At 42.6% G+C, this 16,226-nt stretch overlaps 2 protein-coding genes across 2 annotated transcripts in view; one reads left to right on the top strand and one right to left on the bottom strand.

The window, feature by feature from the left end:
- The window catches only part of LOC146181676 (lysosomal protective protein-like), an 80,382-nt gene that overhangs the window by 11,127 nt on the left and 53,029 nt on the right, over nt 1-16,226 (top strand). The window lies entirely within an intron of this gene.
- Nucleotides 212-9,241, bottom strand: LOC146181678 (uncharacterized). The gene is made up of 4 exons (XM_084575529.1): nt 7,730-9,241; nt 6,498-6,755; nt 4,846-5,106; nt 212-3,342 (listed from the first exon to the last, which is right to left on the bottom strand). The coding sequence occupies exons 1-4, from the start codon at nt 9,015-9,017 to the stop codon at nt 2,552-2,554; spliced, it is 2,598 nt and encodes an 865-aa protein (XP_084431655.1). The 5' UTR covers nt 9,018-9,241; the 3' UTR covers nt 212-2,551.

Here is a 16,226-nt window from a genome sequence, read left to right as displayed (position 1 = left end):
CTAGGGGCAGTTTATATGGGCAAGTTGTATGGGGCCATATGTGCCCCATATTGTGCCCATATCCATATGCATCGCAGGACATATGGATCATATGGGCACGGGGGATATGGGTGCAGAGTTCATATGGGTGCCCATATATCAACCAAACTTCTATCGTCAATGGGTCATTTGTCATATTATGGCGAAAATGTACATCCCCTGGGCATTCATATGTAAACAACACAGTACCTTTAGCTATGACAAGGTGTCAAAATCACTCAAGCTTTTCAAAACATATTACACAGTGAAGATAAAATTTATTACTACACTCTTACATAAAGAAAACAGTGGAGCAATTAATAATAAAGTAATTACAGGCATGGTTGCTCAATCATACAATACTAAAATCCATTCTTGAATAGATGGTGCTTTTGGATGCTTGACAATGGCCAAAAGCAGTTACATTCTGTTTATGTGCATGGAACATATGGCTTGAAAAAAGCTGTTCATTTGATGGAATAAAGTATGTCATTGCACTTTATATACCATTATCAAAAAATATACATAGCAAAACATTTCAATAATCCAATTCCTTTCTGAAATCAAGAGAAATATTCGGCTTCCACATTAGTATGTAATCATTAAAAGCAGAAATCTGCATGTATACAACTCAAATATGGACAATTGTCAGTATTATTGGACCAGTACTTTATTAAACAGTAGTTAATGCTAAGATATAAAGTACGCAGCTAGAGCATGCATTGGATATATAGATCACACATACAGCAAAGAAAGGTCAGAAGGAAGCAAACTTTCCTGGACTGCAATGAAAAATAATTCTTGTTTTAATGTAAAAATTTGTAAAAATATGTAAAATATCTAAAAATTTAGCACTGCATTTTTACCAATTGAGCAAAATTGACTGAAAACATATGCACATTATTTTAACAACAAACAAAAAAGGCACCATTTTACTGTTATTTTTCTTGCTTCAGTTCTGCACTTATACTAAGTAGGCAACCTGCAATGTGCAGTCATATATACAATATTGACTCATGAGCAATTAACAGAAAAATAGTTTTGCAATCATTTTGCAATCCATCAAAGCATCACATTATTCAAGCATTACAGCAGGCTACTTTGGGGACACAAAATGAATATCAGCCTTGGCCTCTATCGGCACATGCAGCCAATTTGAAAGGCATATTGGCTGAGCTTATGATACTAGAGACAGTTCACTTTCATTTTGTTGTCCTCTTTGAGCACAGAAAGCATTCAAACAGTGCAGATGTGCACCTTGTCTGTGCATGTAAATTAGATTAAAAGATGAAGTAAGAACTTCAAAGCCCAATAACAGAATAAAACAAACAAATATTTTAAATAGTATAATTAAATTATGACATTGAAGGAGATGTGAACTTATGCTCGTGAAACAAATGGTCTCTAAATCACACAATGGGTCGATTTATTGCAGGCCACCTTTTACAAATTATGTGCACCTAAATGTTACTATCGCGTCATACATGCTATAGTGTTGCTGTGAGGAATAACAGCATTATTGCTTTGTACAAAATGAGAATTATCAAGATAGAAAAGTACCAGGAATGCTGTAAAAGCTCCAATAAGAATTACAATAAGAATAAGAATTATGTACAGGATGTTCAGCACTTCGATCTGTACAGAAGGGAATCCCCATGATTTCTAACTGGCACATTGCCAGAGAGCTTTCTGAATGGAAGTCACTAGTTTCCAGCATGAGGTGACATGTTGTAACAAGAAAGTACTCAAACTACTATAATGAAAGAGCCATCAAGCTTATTTCACACCATGAATTGACGTTATTACTAATAAAGTTGTATGACATTCTTTCAGTTGCATATTCACTTGCCTGAATGTTCTCCCTATAGCACTGTTTCCAAAAATTAAATTAAAATTAAGAATCACCTCACCTCCCATCACTTACTACTCCTCTTTAATTAACAGCTGGGCCATGTCTACAACTGCATGATGTTCCATTAGAGTGGTACAACAGTCCCTAAATCAGTTTTTTACATAATCAAAATCTTCCATCTCTTCAACTGGTCCATTTAATCCTCCTTATGTTGTTAGTGATGGCTATGATGCACACGTACTACCTACAGAATACCTGATATTGTGCGTACAGTATAAATATTTGATTCGCCTTGAAATGAGCATGCTCCACCAAAGAAGATGTGCTATCAAGCTCAAACTTTTTGAACTCAGTTGAAACATAGCAGCTGCTGCTGCTGCTCAAACGCATCTTATGCTTTATAGTTTAATAGCTCTCATGCTAGCCATCACCACTGGGCAAATTACAAACACTTCAGAACAAGACCTCATTCCAGACATCTCAAGTTATCCTTGCCCTGCACCTAGAAACAGCCGCTCCACATGAGCCCATTTTCTAATCTTATTGTTCCATTTGATTCTGTGCTTAGAAAGCTAATGAAGAAGCTAAAATTCTAAATGAGAACAGCCTAGTTAGCTTCCAAAAGAAAAATGATAGAAGTATATATCAACAGGAAGAGCCATGCAGATTTGGGGAACTAACCTAGTCTCGCTCGACTAAGTTGGGAATTGAGCATATGTAGTTTTCACTGCCACTGAATGAGATTAAAATACATGGCTTTACTATATCAGTGATTTTCATGGGTGCCAAAGAATACACCAATGAAAAAAAGCACTCTGAAACATGTGAAGGAAGCCCCTCAGTGCTACCATTAGCAATGATCTTTGCACAGAGAAGAATAGTTTGACCATTTGGAACGGAAGCACTGGTTGCTTCCAATATTCTCTTAATAACATAAAAGTCACCTGCCTTGCACTGAAACACACTACTGTTTTTTTTACTTGTACGATACTTTTCACTATGGAATATTGTACCAAGATAAGAAAACCGGAAGTGCTCTTGCAAAGATAAGACATGACCAAAATATAACTGTAAGCATGCAGCTTCTCGATTAGAGAGGGAAGGTGCAGCTTTTGGCTGACCAAACATCCATCCAGTTTCAATACATCTGGCGTGCTTTGTTTTTGGGTGGTCAACAAATGTCATGCACAAAGATTGCACATTAGCAGGCAATGGCAGTACTGATAACAGAATATGTAGCTCCTGCAACATCACTACTCTTTCAACAATTTGCTCGGGCACACCTTTAGCTGCATTCACCAATTTAACAAATGCACCATTTCCACTCTCAAATGTGAAAGCTGAATGTGCCCAAAGAGGTCCAAAGTTGCGAACAGCTTGTGCCAGGTGCAGAAGTTGGTGGACGTTGAATGTCATGCATCGTTGTCCATAGAGGCTAGGTGCTTGTGACACGAAGCTTCTCAGAAGGTGTTCTAAACAAAAAATTGCATATAAACATCAGTGTAATTGTACATTCACCAATGCACTTAAGGTGACTACAGTTATATAACTGATATACCAGCAGTATTCAGTGTAAACCTAATTGTTAGCATGCATAAGTTTTGCTTTTAGGTCAGATACATTGAGGTATAATTTCATGTAGATCACATGTAAGCATAACCACATAATTGCTTATTGCTTTCACTTCACCCCTAACAGACAGTCACATGATACACCACTTTGGTCTGCTGTTAATTCAAGCAAGCATTTGTTGATATTTGCACCGTCTGGGATTCTGCACTGACCTTTCTGGTTTCGGAGATAGAGTGCCTGTGGTTGGCACAAAGTGCACGAGTGTAGTTAAATCCGAGCCCTTTTTTAGCTGCCAAAGGTGTAAACAGTAATGTTGATCACTAAAGCTTCCTTTAAGCAATAGCTTACACAGCTCATTCAGTGTAAAAGCCATTTTTGTAGTAGTTGGCACCACGTGTCAGAAATTAGAGGCTGCATAAAAATTATGGTAATTTGTTCTAGTGATGGACCACTGAGTGTTAAATAATTGTAATGATGAGGTAATAAAATCATTATATATATAATTGAAAAACTCAGGCTATATGAGACACACACTAGAAAGAGTTGTGGTAATTTTGACCACCTGGCATTCTTTAATGTTAACTGATATCTCACAGTAAACATATACCTTGCTTTTTGACTCAACTGAAGAGCAGAGTTTGCAGCCAGAATAAATTTCCACATCCTTATGTGTAGCAGTCGAGCACTCTAGCCAATAAGCCACCACGATGGGGATTATGCAGTATAGTGCATATATGTTATAGTGTGGCACACAAAGCCCCACCCACTATTTCAGTAGTTCAGTTCAGTTCAGGCGTTCAGTCGTGTCCGACTCTTCGTGACCCTATGGACCATGTCACGCCACGCTTTCCGGTCTCTCACTATCTTCTTAACATCACATAGCTTCATCTGCAATGCCTCGAGAATGCCATCTAACCATCGCGTTCGCTGCCTACCCCTTCTCCGGCGACCCTCAACCTTTCCCAACATCAAATCTTTCTCCAGCGACTCCTCTCTTCTCACCAGATGACCAAAGTAGCTGAGCTTTAACTTTAGAATTTGACCCTCCAATGAGCAGTCAGGGTTTATGGTCGACAATATCGACTGATTTGATCTTCTGGCAGTCCAAGGAACTCTTAAGAGTCTTCGCCAGCACCACAATTCAAACGCGTCAATTCTTCGGCGGTCAGCCTTTTTCACAGTCCAACTCTCGCATCCATACATCACAACTGGAAAGACCATAGCACGGGTTATACGGATCTTGTTGGCAGACTAATGTCTCTGCTCTTTACTAGGCGGTCAAGGCTAACCATTGCTCTCTTTCCCAGAAGCAGGCGTCTCCTAATTTCATGGCTGCAGTCTCCTTCCGAGGTAATCTTGGCGCCCAAGAACACTTTGGGTCAATACAGCCAAAGTGCTCATACCTGCATGATCAATTTGATGAACCGAGAGCTCCTCCAGCAGCAAGGTGAAAACTGCTTCAGCCAGGAGTGAGAAGTGCCGAAGGTATCTTGGAGGAAGAATATGGCAGCAGCAGGGTAAGCAGTAAAATAACAACCAGTTGCGCCATTCATGAGCTTTCCAATAGCACCTCTCTCGAAGTGTCCGGGGCAAGCGTGTGAAATGATGTGGAGGACGTATGCCCAGCAAGCGTTTATTGATTTCTTGAAGTGTCTTTGGGCGGCCTGCAAGTAGCAGAACAAATTAATCACTTATAACACTATAGCTTCACATATTCTACAATGGGTGACCTCTTAAAATTTCATCTGCACGACTTCCCAATGCACAATGTAAGCAAGCAGATAAAAATATAAGCAAAATTTAATGCTCGATAGCTGGGCATAAATAAGGACAAATAATTCTTTACTAAATATAGTGAAACACATTTGTAGAAAAGGAAGCATCTAAACATAACTGCATCATTCATGTAAAAATAGTTTGACATGTCACAAGAATGCTTTTTCATGTGTAGAGACATCATACGACTGAATCTGTTGATAATTTATATTACTTGAAGGACCGGGTGGCAATATGAAGCCTATATGCTGGCTTTCCTGGATAGAAGACTTTTTTGTTTTTAAATTACCCGACTGACTCATACAGGTTAGAAACGGTGATAGCATTCCTTTAGTCAAGGCATTTTTCATAGCTTAAAGGCATAAAGAAATATGAAAGAACAAGAAATATAATTGGCCGGTCCACTAATCAAACATGGTTTATTGAGCATAAGCTTGGGAGCATAAGATGCTTTGGCAATGAGTAAGCAATAGTGTAACTATATTGTGCTTGTCAGCAGCTATCCGATGATATATATCGTACCATATTTGAATGCCTAATTCCAAATTAATTGACTAATCTATTTGATGATACTTGCTCTCATCAGTACTAGCTATACCTAATGTATGTCACATAGTTCAGTATATGCTTAATCATATCTACTACTTACTAAACTTGTCACTGGCAAGTAACTGCCTTCTGTACTTGCACTCAGTACTAACCGTATAGTACAGTGAGATATACATTAACTCACTTGGCTTAGCCAACTGCTACAAACTGAGTCCAATTTGACCTGCACTGGTGTTAAATGTCAAAGCAGGACAGACAGTCGATTTCCAAGTCTGTAGCCTGGATTGTTTATGACAGGCCAATTATTGAAAGTGTGAAAGCAGTGCAAGGTTTTTGAGCAATATGAAATCTGTCACACTAATGATAAGATTAAGCCTGCAAGACAAACCTAAAATAAAACTAAAGGTGCTGTTTATACTAGTATAGTGTTAGAGGTCCACACAAGTGATTGTCATGCAGCATGTGCAAAAAATAAGCTAAATAAATTTGCCAGTCACAAATGCTGGATCATTAACCCATAGAAAGCTTCTTTTTAAGTTCATTTGCACTTATGGTATCATAACCTACAAGCAACTCAACATACGAGCATTGCTTCCTTATTAATGATATGGTACATGTCAAAGCATGAAGCACAAGGTCTAGTTTCCCTACACACTACTGTGAGTAACAAAGTGCACCGGCTGTAGTTAACCTGTTAAGAAGCAAATAAAGAAAACTGTGCGGTACTTACCAATGTAATAGGCTTCTTGACTGTTCGAGGAGTCCAGCCAGTAATCAGTGAATTGCCTTGTCACGCCTAAGAGCACACAATGCATGTATTCAACTGTGTGACCCCATACAAGGTCAAAATATGGCAGCTTTTGCAGTGCAGACATCCCTTTCAGTCCATTCACAGGGGATTTTATCTTGGATGCAAGTCTCATATCTCTCAAGACACCTGCCATTGTCCTTTCCACATCAGGTCTTGGATTGCTGTACAGCCGCCGCCCTGAAGAAGTAAAAATTATAAAGCTAATGAATGAATCTGCTGTACTAGCAGCTCAATCGGAGCCATCTACGGCACGCAGGATTTACTTGCAGGCTCTTAACAAGTATTTCCATAGAACCTCCACTATTATCACCCTTCACTTCACTACAAATTAAGCCTAGCAATCTAAACATATAGCCTAAAAGCACAAGTATGCTACAGTAGAGACAATCACTAACCGTAGCAGATAAGTGCCTCAAGGTTACTTAGAGGCAGCAGAATTCTGAGAAAGAATTGATTAATTCTGGCAAGCAGGACAGCCTTCGGTGAAGAGAGTGTCAATGGAGACAGTTTCACAGAAAGAACATTTTCTAGAAAATGGCAGTAGCATGATTCTCCTAATCTGCCATTATAATTCCCATTTTTTTACCTGTCCTACATTATGTTCCTTTATTCAAAAGCACAGAATGCACTCACAATCATTATCAGAAGGTGTGAAATCATTGGCAACTTGCTCTAGTTTACGCATAGCTCCAAGTGCAATTTGCCCATTTGTCTGCTGCTCCTAATCACACTAAGATGAAATAAAGCATGCCAGTATAAGCTACAATGCACTGTCACACCCAATATGAATTGCAGCTTATGATATATTTGGGGTTTAATTAGTGCAATGAGCATTCATAGGCATGCTGAAAAGTGGTGCTTTTATTGCTCAATAAGATGTGCAAAGTACCCTAAATTTTGTGCAGGTTAAGTATTAATTGTACAATAACGCTCATTTGTTACAATACAATAACCTGAGTAGATTTACTGGTGACATGTTCCAGGTCGTATTGAGCATGGCAGTACATGAGTGGCTTGCAATATTTAATACTATTCTTAAAGACACATTTGAAATACTTTATAAAGCATGCATTATGCTCACTACAATTGAACCTTAGCAATTGAACATAAATTTCACACTTCATTTTAGAGTGTGCCATAAGTACACTTACCTTCCTGGCTTTCTCCACAGGCTAGACACCATGGACACCCAAAAAAGCCATTAAATTGAACATGGTTGCTCACAGCTGCTCTTGCAGGCGCGTCCACACACATACACACAGGATAGATTTTTGTGGATATTGACATCGATGACGATCTCCACAGAAGTTCACCAATATCGTTCATTGCTTCAATAAATTTACCGAGGAATATTTTCATATCTGGATGCTTGCGGCCAAACCACAGTCCTCCTAGAATTACATTTTTGTATCTGTGGGTCAAAGGGAGCTCAATCACAACAACTTGTATAGGCCATATTGAAGAATTTGATGACTTAGAAAGTGGACTGCCATCAGTGTTCATGATGACTGTGAAGTCACTCCATCTTAGCACCCCTCTTTCATGGAGGGAGCGACATATAAGACCACTTGTAAAGTCTGTCATTGCACGAGAACTTTCTTCTGCTTGTTGCCTTAGTTCACAGAGGCGGTCATACAGCACACTAGAGAGCCTTGAAATCAAAGCAGAAAACTGCTTCCTCACATCCAAAATAGTGAAAAATGTTCCTCCACTCTTCATGTCAGACACATTTGAATTTGTATGACAGCTACAGCAGGACAGCCTCTTTTTATCGTCAGACATGTGCATCAATTCACCACACTCACTGCAGCAGTAATGATATTTGGCCAGTGAGGCGCACTTAGCTGACCACAGCTTTCTAAATAAATACTTGGAGTGAGGTAGGCCGGTGTTCTGAAAGCCGAACAAAGCTTCCACAAGCTTCATTAAGTCATCAACTGCAGTCCAGGGCAATCCATGTGATGCAATAAAAGACATTATCAAAACTATAGCTACTGCCACTGTGGTTTTTGATCCAGGAAGAGTTTTCGCACCAAAGTCTCCCACACATCTAGCCAGCAGTTCTGATTCCTCAAAAGGTGGCACGGTATTGTGACTATGGTGCTCATCACCATTACTGCAGCCGTCTTCTCTGCTTGTGGGCGCATCTCTGTCGTCCTCACTGTCAGAAACTTCCGTGCTCACCATTTCGTCATCCGTGTGTTCAGCATGTTCAGGGCTGGACTCAGTTGCGCTGTCACTGTCAGAAGAGCTCTCTGTACAGCTTTCATTTCTTGGAGGCGACGATGGCATGGATTCAGGACCTTCAGACTGAGCAGCACTAGGTGTGAGAGTAGAGGCTGCAGATTTGTTGTACCATAATGTTGAGCGAGGGACAACAAAAGAGGACCCAGGACTCAAGTAAAGCTTCCGCCGTTTCTTCTCACCTTCTTGGCTCATGCTGACGGCGACGACTTGCGAACAGCAAAGAACCGCGATGCGACAAGTTGGATTGGCACGCTCGTGACTACAAATCTTAACTACAACTCTTAAAGCTCCGAAGAAATCCGTCGTTCAGCTAAACCATCACTACTAAGCCCGACTGATATATGCCACGGCACACACGCTAGCTTATGCTGGGCACTGTAAAGATGCTCCGCTGTTTTCCGCGATTCGAACTCGGCCTGCCGCTCACCGAACCTTCAATTTATTTACTTTCTGACGCATGTCTTCAGCGCTGCGCGTTGCCGTATATGAGCGCAGCGGAGGAGGGGAGGGGGGGAGGCGCTGAAGATTTAGCCCCCCCCCCCCCCCCATTTGTTTTGTGTTATCATGCACCAACAGCTTGTCCTCTCCATCGCCTTCATCGCATGCGACGCTGCTTCCTTCGTTCTGTTTTTTTTTTTTTTTTATTACCTAGCTTGTTGGAAGTCACGACCCCAAACCACGTGAACCGTACGAACTGGCCACAACGCAGAGAAAAAAGAAATGACCTCACTGAGCACCGCTGCAACCGCACACCTGTAGCTGCCGGCACCTTCACTCAATATAGGCTTTTAAACCTCCCCTCCCACCCCCTTCCTAGCCCTTTAACCCCACTCTCTCCCGCTTCCACTTTCCTGTACTCGTCTGTCCTTGCCTCTCAACAAGCCCTGCGTCCCCGGTGCAGCAGTCAAGCTGTCTCCCAAGCGTCAGGTGTCTCAAAATTAAAAAAAAAAGTGATAGTTGGAGAAGTTTCAAATCACGAGCATCGGGTGCCAGCGATGGGAGAGCGGTAGGGAGGGCTTCAACAATTAAGCAGCTGCATGGGATGCCAATGTTGCGGCTGCTTAATTGTTAAAGCCTCCACCGCTCTCTCTCCTCGCTCGCATCCAGTGATGCGTTCTCTAAACTTGAAACTTCTCTAAGCATCACTTTTTTAATTCCCAGAAACGCTACGTTTGGGAGACAGCTAGAGGCAAGGAGAGACGAATGCAGGAAAGGAGAAAAGAGCGAGATGGGTTTAAAGGGGTATGAAGAAGGGGGGGGGGGGGGAGATCGGTTTAAATGCCTATATTGAGTCAAGGTGCCGGCAGGTGTGAGGTAGCAGCGGTGCTCGCTGGGGTCATTTGTTTTTTTATCTGCGCGTTGTGGCCAGGTCATACGGTTCACGTGGTTTGGGGTCATCTAACTGAAGAAGGCGCTATTTTCGATTATTGGTCTCGGTCTCCAGCACAGATGGCTCTTGGACGGTTTTTTTTTTTTTTTTTTTTTTTTTTTTTTTTTTTTTTTTTTTTTTTACCTAGCTCGTTGGAAGTCACGACGCCAAACCACGTGAACCGTACGAGCTGGCCACAACGCAGAGAAAAAAAAAAATGACCTCACTGAGCACCGCTGCTACCGCACACCTGTAGCTGCCGGCACCTTCACTCAATATAGGCTTTTAAACCTCCTCTCCCACCCCCTTCCTAGCCCTTTAAACCCCATGCTCTCTCTTCCACTTTCCTGTACTCGTCTCTCCTTGCCTCTCAACAAGCCCTGCGTCCCCGATGCAGCAGTCAAGCTGTCTCCCAAGCGTCAGGTGTCTCAAAAAAAAAAAAAAAAAAAAAAAAAGAGTGATGGTTGGACAAGTTTCAAATCTCGAGCATCGGATGCCAGCGAGGGGAGAGCGGTAGGGAGGGCTTCAACAATTAAGCAGCTGCATGGGATCCCAATGTTGCAGCTGCTTAATTGTTAAAGCCTCCACCGCTCTCTCCTCGCTCGCATCCAGTGATGCGTTCTCTAAACTTGAAACTTCTCTAACCATCACTTTTTTAATTCCCAGAAACGCTACGTTTGGGAGACAGCTACTCCGTTTCATACATCAGGTGCAACGCAGCGAAAGCTACGCAAGTAGTCCGCAAGGAAAAAATACAGGAGGCGTATCACTACGCGCTCGTTCTGTAGGCGAGTGGTTCCTGCCGAAACGGGCTCTATTCCGAGCAGACACGTTTGCAGTAACATGCTTCGCATGCTTAGACATCTTCACAGAGCGGATCTTATAGAAAAAATGCGCACCAAGGAACCTTTTTCTCAAAAAGAGATGCGCAGCGCGGAGGGCACAGCCAGCGCCATCTGGTGGCACAGCTGGCAAGGTGGCGGGGCAGCAAAACGCGGCACGAACAAAAACTACATAAAAAAACATAGAAATTAGCCAAATCCGACCTTTTCTCCCTAAAAAAGGTGCTTTTTATGAAGTTGATGGCAAATGTAAAATGTGTTAAGCTTGCAGACAAAGCAATTATTATTTTCTCTCGTCAAGAGCAGGCCCTATTTTTTATCGCGGATGCGGAGAGCGCAAACAAGAGATGTAGCTTTGGTAGTGTTGCACTTGATGTATGAAACGGAGAAGGAGAGACGAATGCAGGAAAGGAGAAAAGAGCGAGATGGGTTTAAAGGGGTATAAAAAAGAGGGGGGGGGGGCAGGTTTAAAAGCCTATATTGAGTCAAGGTGCCGGCAGGTGTGAGGTAGCAGCGGTGCTCGCTGGGGTCATTTGTTTTTTTATCTGCGCGTTGTGGCCAGGTCATACGGTTCACGTGGTTTGGGGTCATCTAACTGAAGAAGGCGCTATTTTCGATTATTGGTCTCGGTCTCCAGCACAGATGGCTCTTGGACGGTTTTTTTTTTTTTTTTTCTTCCATAGTATGGAATGTTTGCCTATATGGTAGGTACGTGTCGCGCGTTCTCTTAAGAAATTCCTTACATATCATTTTTATGTTGCCGGAGTTTTGTCTTTATGTACTTGTATTGTAATATTGCAGTCGAAGCGCAGTATATAGTGTATACTGCTTTTAACACGTTAGTCGCGAAGCCGCGAAAATTCGCAATATAAACGCGTATCGCAATTAATATTTGAGCTCAGGCTCACGTCAGATGGGTAGCTTTCCTTTCAAGAACATCTCATTAATGAGTGCACGATAAGCAACCCACTAAGTCTGCTCAACACTTGATTATAGTTCCAGCATATCGCACGCCGCGCGACCGCGAAAATTACCGCAACCGCCGCAGCGCGGAATGGTCAGCACTGCACGGGCCTGAATTTCTGGCCGGGCCAGGCCTCGGCCCGGACCCAATGTTTGAAGGGAGCCAAAATCCAGCTCGGGCCAGTCCGGACCCATGGATAAAAGTCTGGGCCCACGCTGACATGGAGCAGGCCCGACTGGGCCCGCGCTCCGAGACTCGGCCTGTCCTAGACCCTGCAAAGTAAGCCTGCGCGGGCTCCTTAAAAGACTGTACTACTAAGGCTTTTCGTACGTGTAATGAACCCACTCCTATCTAAGTCTCGAATAGGACTGATAAGGTTGTTAAAATAAATATACAATATTGCTTAAGAGGTACACAATAACAAATCAAGATAGCATAACAATCTGACAAATATTCTCTGCAGAGGAGGGTATTTAAAGTACCGACAGAGCAAATGCTTGGTCAAGAAATTTTTGGCATGCCCTTAAATTGAATGATATTGTGCTCGATGTACGTTTAAGAGCTATGGATTAAATTCAGTTTAAATATAGATCGATATTTGGGCAAGTTATTTGCTTAATCAAACACAGAGACTCACTGCCCAAGGCAACTATGCCACACCAACCTGTGTGAGTTAGGCTATAGGAAAAGAAAAAAAAAATCTATATTCTTGTAAAGAATTCATGGCGGTGCTTCAAATAGCTCTATAAGGAGAAAAACAAAACGCCTGTTTTGTGCATACATATGCGATTGAAAACCCCCTGAGCCATAAAGCAGAGCGCGCTTATCCAATGACGTTTATCGCAACGTACAGCATTTTTTTTTTTTTTAAGAGGGGGTAGGGACGAAGCCAGACAAATGCTACCTTTGTATTGATGCATCAGTTGCTGCCTGCCGAGCAGTCGATTAAAGATCCTTCTCCGGCGGCTCTTATATGAGGCTTCAAATGTCCAGTCTGTAGTGGTAACGCAATATCGAGAAGATACAAGCGATCAAGTCTGCTTGATCCGGCAGAGTATGCTCATTGGTTGCTGAAAAATGCCAACCTAGTGGTGTTGTGTACTTTAGCACGCGCGTGCTCATGCAAACGAGCCATGTTCGTTGCAGCGCTTCATAAGACCGCTGCAGGGTCTTTCGCTTTTTCAAGTTTTTCGCTATGTCGTACTCCGCCGGGCGTGTTTGTCTAAGTTACTTTTTTTTTTTTTTTCCCCAGTGCTCATTTTGACGCCAGGCGTCGTCTAATATTGTATAATGTTGTTTCTTTATTGTGTGCTGAGTTGCGTGTACCTCAGGGAGGTTTTCTTTCTGTCAAAGTGTATTTCACACCCACTCCTGCTTAAGGCTTTGCAATAAAGCCAGCAGTCTTCTGTAAACAAATAAAATAAACCACTAAGTGCCGCTGATTAAACTTGGTCTACAAATAAGCTCTCTCATTCGGCGTTAACAAATGTACTTGTAGGGGTTTATTCATAAACCACTTGGACGATTTTAGTGCTCGTGTTCGTGTTTCCGAAAGAATAAGCCGTACACAGTCCGACCCCAGCCCGGACTGGGCCCGCGCGCTTCTACTTCCAATCTCGAACCCGGTCCAGGCCCGCACCTTCAAGCCCGAGCCCAACCCGCCTGCCCGCCCAAACTCCCCTCCCCCTCCCCATTTCCATTGAATTATTTTCGTGTTGTGTAGGCACCGCCAGCTTGTCCCTCTCCCATCGCCTTCATCCCCTGCATACGACTATGCTTCCTTCGTTTTGCCTGTTCTTTTTTTTTTTTTTTTTCTCGTTCGAGGTCAGTCCCTTTGCTGCAGCTGCTGAATTGTTAAAGCCCTCCGCACCGCTCTCCCCTCGCTCGCATCTGCACTCTAAACTTAAAATTTCTCCAACCATCCAACCATCACTTTTTTAATTCCTGCGGCTGGGCTCCTGCACCGGTAACGCAGGGCTTAAGAAGAGGCAAGCTAGGAGGGACGAATAAAGGGGAAGAGAGCGAGTGTGGTTTAAAGGGGTAGGAATAGGGGGGGGGGGGAGGTTTAAAAGCCTATATTGAGTCACGGTACCAGCAGGTACAGGTGTGCGGTAGCCGTGGTGCTCGCTGGGGTCATTCTTTTTTTTTTTTTTTTTCTCCGCGTTGTGGCCAGCTCGTACGTGGTTTGGGGTCATCTAACTGAAGAAGGCGTTATTTCCGATTATTGGTCTCGGTCTCCAGGACCGTTGGCTCTTGTAAGCTTTTTTTTTTTTTTTCTTTTCAGAGTATGGAATGTTTGGCTATATGTATAGGTACGTGTCGCGCGTTCTCTTAAGAAATTCCTTGCATACCATTTCTAAGTTCCCAGATTTTTTCTCTTTATGTACTTGTATTGCCATATTGCAGTCGAACCGCTGTATATAGTGTATACTGCTTATAACACGTTAGTCGCGAAGCCGCGAAAATTCGCATTATAAACACGTATCGCACTCATTTTTCGGGCTCAGACTCACGTCAGTTGGGTAGCTTACCTTTCAAGAACATCTCAATAATGAGTGCACGAAAAGCAACCCACTAAGTCTGCTCAACACTTGATTATTGTTTCAGCATATCGCACGCCGCGCAACCGCGAAAATTACCGCAACCGCCGCAGCGCAGAATGGTGAGCACTGCACGGGCCTGAAGTTCCGGCCGGGCCCGGCCTCAGCCCATTGTTTGAAGCCTGAACCCAGCCCGAGCCCATGGCTCCAAGCCCGGGACCATGCTGACATGCGCTTCCGAGACTCGAGTCTCGGAAGCGCATCGGTCCGGCTTAGGCCCTGCAAAGTCAGCCTGCGCGGGCTCCTTAAAATACTGTACTACCAAGGTTCTTAATTGGGCTAGTTGGTTGCTATAGGTTCGTATGTAGAGGATAGTGCACGAGGAAACGTACAACTACTTTCTGTAAGCGTCTTTCACGTGCGCGAGGCGCTATGCTGGAAGCGAGCTAGTTGTAATAATTATTACAACTCATGGCTTTCAGGGCATAATTATTATTGGTAAGTTTAAACTTAACAATAAGAATGTATGCCCTAAGAGCCGTTAGTAATTATCTCTGTTATCTAAATTGCTGAACTAACGATTGTAGACATGCTGTTAACGATTTTTTTTTTTTCCTTTGGTCAGGACTGTACTTCATTTTTAATTGTTTAGTAATTACTACTATGTCCGCACTTTTCGTGCAACCAACCCCATCTAAGTCCCGAATAGGACTGATAAGGTTGCTAAAATAAATAAATAATATTGTTTAAAAGGTACACAATAACAAATCAAGATAGCATAACAATCTGACAAATATTCTCAGCAGAGAAGGGCATATTTAAAGTACCGACCGGAGCAAATGCTTGGTCAAGCAATTATCGGCATGCCCTTTTATCGAATGATATTGTGCTCGATGTACGTTTAAGAGCTATGGATTAAAGTCATTTCAAATATAGATCGATATTGGGGCAAGTTATTTGCTTAATAAAGCAGAGAGACTTACTGCCCAAGGCAACTATGCCACACCATCCTGTGTGAGTAAGGCTATAGGGAAAAAAATCTATATTCTTGTGAAGAATTTTTGGCGGTGCTTTATCTATATCTCTGTAAAGACGAAAAGAAAACGTCGGTTTTGTGCATGCATATGCGATTGAAGACCCCCAGAGCCATAAAGGAAAGCGCGCTTATCCAATGGCGTTTATCGCAACGTATAGATGTTTCTTTTTCTTTTTTGCTTTTTTTTAGGAAGGGGGGGGGGGGGAGGGGGCGAAGCCAGGCAAAGGCTATCTTTGCACTGATGCATCAGTTGCTGCCTGCCAAGCAGTCGATTAAAGATCCTTCTCCAGCTGCTCTTACGAGGCTTCAAATGTCCAGTCTTTACTGGTAACACAATATCGAGAAGATACAAGCGATCGAGTCTGCTTGATCCGACAGAGTGTGCTTATTGTTTGCTGAAAAATGGCAAGCTAGCGGTGTTGTGTACTTTAGCAGGCGCATGCTGATGGAAACGAGCCATGTTCGTTGCAGCGCTTCATAAGACCAGCACTGTATAATAAAGAACGTCGCAGGGTATTGCGCTTTTTCAACTTTTTGGCTATGTCGTTGTACGCTGCCGGGTGTGTTTGTCTGAAGTTACTTGGAGAAACCACTAAATGCCGCTGATTAAATTTGATCTACAAATGAGCTTTCTCTTACTCGGCGTTAAC

The sequence above is a fragment of the Amblyomma maculatum genome, chromosome 8 (assembly GCF_055883805.1).
Source record: "Amblyomma maculatum isolate TAMU_Amacu chromosome 8, ASM5588380v1, whole genome shotgun sequence".
Taxonomy (NCBI): Eukaryota; Metazoa; Arthropoda; class Arachnida; order Ixodida; family Ixodidae; genus Amblyomma; species Amblyomma maculatum.
Note: the sequence above shows the minus strand (reverse complement) of the source record. Positions and strands in the feature narration are given on the sequence as shown.

Coding starts and splice junctions, on each gene's coding strand:
- LOC146181678 (XM_084575529.1), bottom strand. CDS start 9,017: ATGAGCCAAGAAGGTGAGAAGAAACGGCGGAAGCTTTACTTGAGTCCT. Junction 6,756..7,729: donor CTGTGGAGAAAGCCAGGAAG/GTAAGTGTACTT, acceptor TTACTTCTTCAG/GGCGGCGGCTGTACAGCAAT. Junction 3,343..4,845: donor TCATCAAATTGATCATGCAG/GTATGAGCACTT, acceptor TTTTTTGTTTAG/AACACCTTCTGAGAAGCTTC.